A 7,456-nucleotide genomic window follows, 5' to 3' on the forward strand; every position below is an offset into this window, starting at 1 on the left:
ACACAACTACACAGTCAGACTGCCTCCTGGTACACACAACATAAAGCACAATGTTTACTACGTCAGGCAAGACAACGCATGAGCATCATCAACACAGATAGGAGGGAGAGAGAGAGATGGTGTTAGCAAGACAGGGAATAGAGTGGTAATTACCACACTTTAGTCTTGTTGATTATAGTTCACAGCTTCTTCATGTTAATCATTTACCAGGGGAGGACTGAGATTAACACTGAGCTAGGCACACAGCGGAGAGACACACACAGGAATATGAGAGAGAGAAACAAGTCTACTGGTGCAATCATAACTCCCCTGATTAGGCCCAATTACACAGACACTGTCAGCTTTCCATTCAGTGTCTACAGTGCAGTACATGAACCCAGGTACATGATGAATATACACAGACACTGTCAGCTTTCCATTCAGTGTTTACAGTGCAGTACATGAACCCAGGTACATGATGAATATACACAGACACTGTCAGCTTTCCATTCAGTGTCTACAGTGCAGTACATGAACCCAGGTACATGATGAATATACACAGACACTGTCAGCTTTCCATTCAGTGTCTACAGTGCAGTACATGAACCCAGGTACATGATGAATATACACAGAGAAGCTGTAAAATAATAAGTCTTTTTCATTAAAGAAACAAACATAAATACTAATCTCTACCTTCTACTGCAGAGAGAGAAAGCTGGACTGGTATTCCTTACATAACAAGTTTGGACACTTACTGTATGAGGGAAAATAATCCTGCAACAACAGGAAATGTGAATTATAATTAAATGGGCATCTTCATAGGGGTTGATACATTTTTCATAAGGGAAGGGAAAATCAAGTCTGAAATTTCAAACCACAAATACACTACTAGTTTTAAATGTCAGCTGTCACCCCTCTCTGGAGGACAGAGGGGTGTGTAAAGGAGCAGGACTGAAGGGTGTTAGCGTGTGTAGAGGAGGAGAGGAGGAGAGGGTGAGCGAACCGAGAACAGGGGATAAAGGAGCAGACCAACCAAACAGAGACAGCGATATGGAGCATGAAAACCAAAATGTCAGAACCAAGCATGTGGCAGAACGAGTAGAGGCCAGGCCTATGTACAGACATGCATGGTCACCTACGTGGTAAACTAGTTTGGAGCCACAGATTCTTCAAGGTAAACCAAACCCCATGAGTGGAGTCTAAATCCACAGCAGAGAACTAGCCCCAGCCTGCTACACACTGGGAGGAACGCTGCACACTGTAGCTACGCACTCACCACTAAATTAACTTTGGTTTATAACTGTTGTTTTATTTCACCTTTATTTAAACCAGGAAGTACCACAGAAATAAAGAATGTGGAGCCCTGGTCAATGATACAGCTCCTGTAGAAAACAATCATTCAGGATATAAAACGACAACAAAACAAATCTACATTTCTACCTCTCCTGCTGTAAATCTCTGATTTAGACTAGAGCCAGATACATTTCAATAACTTTAATCACTTTTTTAATAACGTTCAATTACTAAGCAATTACTCTTATTGTATATAAATGTGTGTAATGCTTAAAATTATACATGTTTATAATTGTTAATAAATGTCAAAATAGTAATTTATTAATAAGACATATGTATATTAGTTTATTAATACATATTAATGAATGTTCTATAAAGTGCTAGCGAAGAGTCTGCTAGCTAATTGTGCAGCAGTAATAAATTACAGCAGCCAGGCTATAGTCTTTGTTCCAGCCATTTTAACTAGATGGCTGACTTTATAAACCCCTGTTCACACATCACTGCTTCTACTTCATTAAAACTATACATCTGGAAAAAGGTGACAGGCCAGGCTCCTAAATCATCTATATTAACAGCAGCCTGCTGTGTGTTGTGACTGTAGGAGCCTGGTGTTAATGTTAAATGTCAGCTGTCGCCCCTCTCGATCCTCCACTAGAACCTCACTGCAGTAGGATGACGCCACTAGACACTGATATCGGGTCAGTTTTGTTGTTCAGCCTTAATGGTTAAGGATCGGGTTTGGGGAGGGTGAGCTGATCCTAGATATGTGGTTAAAAGAGCACTGTGGTGTGGTATATTGCAGAGACAGAGGTAGAGGGAGGCAGTGGTCGCTTGGCCAGGTTTATGGGCCTTGGGATGGCCTATAGCTTCTCAACAGCAGCTCAGGGAAAATGGCTGAACCTAAACTAATCACACAGCCAATATCCTGCTCTGGACAGAGGGAGAGGGCAGGGGAGAGGAGGAGAAGAGGGAGGTGCAGGAGAGTGGGCATGAGAGCAACAACACACACACTGGCCCCTGGGGACCCTGTCCTGGGTGCAGTATCACAGACACACTGATGGGTTTCTGATTGGGTGGTGCAGCAGAAAGTATTTTCCTTGCCACAGAGTGTGACCCTTCCAGCTTCCCCTGAGAGAGAGAGAGGTGCAGCGGTGTTTCCCAAGCAATTGTAGGTGGTTCACAATTGCAGGGCCCCGTTCCAAATAGTTATAAAGCTTCCTTCATTCCTTGAGGAATTATATTTAATTGGTGAAAACAGTAGGATGGCAACCATACATTCAGTCATCCAATCACATACATGCAGGTCAGATTTCCTCAGGGAAGGGAGGAGTATGCTTTTCATAACATTTGGAACTGTCATCCACGTTACAAATATTTGGGTACTTTGGGATTTTGGCAATGATGCCTAGGTTTGAGCGCTATCCAGATTTTCATAACGTCATTGCGTCCTTCTCTCATGCAGGGATTTACGCTATTACCGGCTAAGTACACAAAAAAGCCCATTGGGCGTCTATTACCAGAATACTGACAAAATTAGCACAAGTAATAGGTAATTTCCATGGAAGCTGTTAGCTAAATATCTGCAAAGACAGGCAATCAGCTCATAAGGATATACATATATTGGTAGGTGCTACCAAATGTCATTTTTGGTTAGTTTGGACATTTACAAGCGAATGATGCCCCGTCTCCTCCTTAATTCAGCCACTTACTTAGATAACTAGCAAGTTAAACTTAGGGGTTGCGTTTTTCACAACAACAACAAAAAGATAAAACTCATAAAATAATATCTTGCAGCATTTTATTAACGCAGATCAAAAATGATTCTTATTGTAATTTCTGCTCAGCATCAGCTGCACTCCTCCATTGGATGAGAATTCACAAACAGGCCTATCAGCAGACAGCACTCAGACTGAGCTGCTTTTCTCCGGTAGACGGCTTTCCGGTAAAATGACAGATTAACTTTAAGCAAAACATTAGAAAATGTTGCTGGCTACATTCTTTCTATGATAAACATTAGAAATGTCATGGCCAAAAATACCTCACTTTTTCATTGTAAGCTAATTTACTTGTGCTGCTGCCAGCCGAATAGCGTTGCACTCCTGCCAAATGTCTTGCACCAACACATTTTTTGTGAAGGGAAACAATAGTTGCACGCCCCTGAACACTCTTTTGAAGCAGAAAAACACTTGACTTTCAATTTAAAACACAACGCCTGTCAATAGACAACTGGACTCTCCTGCTCCCGCTTTCTCCTGTTGTGCCATTTACAAACAAACACCCGACTGGCTCAACTGTTCTGGGGAACTACGGTAAGCTTTATAATGGAAAATAATGAAGAACGGTGAAATGAAGAAAGCGATCTGCTTTATCTCCTAACATATTGCACATGTTGACTGCAGGTATTTACTTCAATTAGCTACAAATATTAAAATGTATTGAAAAACGTAAAAGAAATAGTGTCAACGGTATTGACAGTGTTGAAAACTATTTCCAAATCCCCCAGTATACATGGTATACCGCCCAGGGCTGATGAGGCTCTTTATCTACTTCCCCAGAGTCAGATGAACTCATGGATACCATTTTTATATCTCCACGTGCAGTTTGAATGAAGTTGATAACTAGCGCAATTGCTAACTAGCGTTAATTTCAGCATTGGCTCGTGAAACTACCTCCACCCTCCTTAATACTGGACGCAGATACATTATAAATTGTAAAAATTCTGAAGTATCCCTTTCAGCCCAATCAGATCAGTGATTGATGAACACAGCCCTGTATGTTGCTGGGGCCCCTACCTGGCTGGCCGGACAGTCGGTTAGTAAGACATGGGATCCCTGAGGTGGTGCAGCTTCCACAGTCTTCAATTAGCTGCTTGGTAACACCTGGATCCGCAGGTGAACCTCTCTCTGCCTGACTAATGACCCCAATCAACTCATTACACACACACTATACAAAACCACACAGCACACTCCCATTACCAACTAAACACTTACACATGGCGGTGGTTTGGAGTCAAACACACACCTGTCAGCAGAATACTTCAGTATCTAGGTCCCTGTTTGAATGCTTCCTACATATAAATCACTACCACAACATGGCTAGACAAGTGAAAGCAAGGGTTTCCACTACAGAACTAACACAGTCATGTCAGAACAGTGATTATTACCTCAATGAAGGAAGGAGGGAAGAATACGTCTGTAAAGTATTCATTCAAACTAGGTCTATTGCTTTGCCTCTTTAAAAAGAAAAAGCTCTGCACACTTAATTTATTACCAATGTTTCAACAGCCAAGCTGTCCTCACCAGGGTATGATGAAGACTAGCTGTGGGTTATGCATTAGTAAAGGACTGGGTAATGTGGGTGGGTTGGAGAAGCTGTCAGCACAACTTGACTCATGCCTGTTGACCTGCATGGGCAGCCATCACTGTTTAAAAGGTTAGTTCTTGCATAACCGTGCAGGTGAGCATGTCAATACAGGTAAAAGCCGGGTTGGATGTTTGACATGAATGTAGGAAGGAGAAGTCCTGACTCCTGTTATAGTTAGGCCTATCACACTGCTCAGTTAGGGCACCACAGGGTTGGAGGTTGAACGTTGCCCAATCTCAATGTGCTACAAGTTCACTCAAAGTGGACTAATATGCATAAACACTATGGTGTTGTCCTGTCTGTGCAGTAGTGGTCCCGTGGTCCCGTGTGGTCCCGTGTGGCTCAGTTGGTAGAGCATGGCGCTTGCAACGCCAGGGTTGTGGGTTCATTCCCCACGGGGGGACCAGGATGAATATGTATGAACTTTCCAATTTGTAAGTCGCTCTGGATAAGAGCGTCAGCTAAATGACTTAAATGTAATGTAAATGCAGTAGGCTAATGCAAAAGGACGTGGGCTACTCATGCAGAAACGTGAGATAATGGGAAAGGGAAGTTCATGGACTTGTTCTAAATGAGCAATGCATAAACTCTACCAAATGAACAATCCCTAAACTATTCCCCCAGTTTCAGAGCAGCGGGGAGGATTTCCCTGGTTGTTCTAGAAACACTTAGCTCACCTAGTGTTGGTGGAGTTCCAGTAGACGACGTGTCTCTTGGCCGACGCTGTGCACGCGATGTTGAGCAGGAAAACGGTAGTTCTCCAAACCGTGACAGGTCCCGGACTCCAACCGCACGCCATCACGGTTAGCGGGCGAGGCAGGCGACCCACGGAAAGACAGCACGAGGGGACAGGGTTGGGAGTAGTTGGTTGAAATAATTCGGTGACAGGTAGACTAGTGGCCTCGGTTAACGCAGAGCAGAATCACCTTTATTAACGCAATACTCCTGTTCAAACGTTCTCAAACTAATTCACAAAAATGCCTTCCTTTCGGGGTACATCCTATGTTGTTGCATGGTGAATAAAGTCAAACGATGGAGAGACCCCTCAAAAGTTGAACAAAGAAAGTCAGATAGTTTGGTAAAGTTGCTGACTGATACTGAAAAGGATAGCCTCCTTTTTTTCTTATGCAGCACAACTTATTTCCTTTTGTCAAAAAAAAACTACCTTTTAAAAGTAGACTAACTTACCGAGTATATGCCTAAAGTTAACTTGCAAGTTGTTGATAATCACCTGCTGAACTATGAGTATGCAAGGTTAAATAGCAGCGTTTTCCGAATTAGAGTTGGAATCAGTTGATAGGTGTCAGTGGGTCCTGTCTGGAGCGGTGCGCTGTGATTTGGGTTGGGAGGAGCACAGGGCGAGAGGGCCGTGGGCGAGGGAGGGACCCAGGAAACTTTAAACCAATCAGTGGAACGCATGGGCGGTGTCAACATTCCATCGTTTTTAGAGGTGTGAGGTGCGCCGACGTGTGAGCTGAGGGTGTGGTGCATCAAATACGTTTCTTCCTCTTCTTCCCTTAAGAGTATGGACAGCAGAAGGTTAAGAGTATGGACAGCAGAAGGCAAAGAAAGTGCAAAATTATGCGGAAGTTTCTTAAAATATAGGTGGTACAAAATTATGGTTGCCAAAATATTTAGAAAAAAAACTGACAAAACAAAGAACAATATGAAAGAAAACGAATAGACCTATGCCATCTAGGCATCCCTGCCAAAAGACTTACAGTACTTAAGTTGGCACAGGTGGGGGTCTACCCCAGGCCCCCATGTCAGGTCTGGAGCATGAAGTCATGAGCTCTGCTGGTTGGCTACTGCTTAGCAACCTAGCGGTGCCTAAAACCCTGTGCCCCCATCCACAAAGTATCTCAGAGTAGAAGTGCTGATCTAGGATCTGTCCATATAACTAAAGTTCAAACTGATCTTAGATCAGCACTCCTACTCTGAGATGCTTTGTGGATATGTGCCCAGGTTTTTGTGGATATGTGCCCAGGTCTTTGTGGATATGGGCCCAGGTCTTTGTGGATATGAGCCCAGGTCTTTGTGGATATGGGCCCAGGTCTTTGTGGATATGGGCCCAGGTCTTTGTGGATATGAGCCCAGGTCTTTGTGGATATGGGCCCAGGTTTTTGTGGATATGGGCCCAGGTCTTTGTGGATATGGGCCCAGGTTTTTGTGGATATGGGCCCAGGTCTTTGGGGATATGGCCCCAGGCTTTTGTGGATATGGGCCCAGGTCTTTGTGGATATGGGCCCAGGTCTTTGTGGATATGGGCCCAGGTCTTTGTGGATATGGGCCCAGGTCTTTGTGGATATGGGCCCAGGTCTTTGTGGATATGGGCCCAGGTCTTCCCCAGAAAGACTATGTAAATTATGGTCGCCAGAACAGGCCAAAAATGTTTACAGATGCCCGTTTTGGCCTTTAAAAATGGTTTATTATGATCAAGTTCAATCCCCACATTTAATTCAATAGTGATCCATTCTGACTACTAAATTAGTCACACAGAACCATGTGCCGACACAGACCAATCCACGCTTTTTGCATGTGCACCTAAGGGTGTGTGGTGTGCTATCCAGATGAGAGCGCGGAGTCAACGAGCCTGTCAAGAGGAGATGGAGGGGTTGAACAATGTCTGAGGGGCTGAGAGAGGATGACAGAGGATGGCCGTGGAGATGGAGGGGCTGACCAATGTCTGAGGGGCTGAGAGAGGATGACAGAGGATGGCTGTGGAGATGGAGGGGCTGACCAATGTCTGAGGGGCTGAGAGAGGATGACAGAGGATGGCCGTGGAGATGGAGGGGCTGACCAATGTCTGAGGGGCTGAGAG

General features: G+C 44.2%; 1 protein-coding gene across 3 annotated transcripts in view; it reads right to left on the reverse strand.

The window, feature by feature from the left end:
- The window catches only part of LOC139572777 (ephrin-A4-like), a 70,325-nt gene extending 64,319 nt beyond the window's left edge, over positions 1–6,006 (reverse strand). For 2 of the 3 annotated variants that reach the window (XR_011674478.1, XM_071395545.1), the window contains exon 1: positions 5,313–5,971. Coding sequence is in view for 2 of the 3 variants with exons in the window: in XM_071395545.1 (XP_071251646.1) it covers positions 5,313–5,434 (122 nt within the window). In the remaining variant the exon portion in view is untranslated. Of the gene's footprint in view, positions 1–5,312 lie in introns of all 3 variants that reach the window. The other variant, XM_071395544.1, reaches the window with a different exon arrangement.
- Positions 6,007–7,456: the final 1,450 nt, after the last annotated feature.

This window comes from Salvelinus alpinus, chromosome 4 (assembly GCF_045679555.1).
Source record: "Salvelinus alpinus chromosome 4, SLU_Salpinus.1, whole genome shotgun sequence".
NCBI lineage: Eukaryota > Metazoa > Chordata > Actinopteri > Salmoniformes > Salmonidae > Salvelinus > Salvelinus alpinus.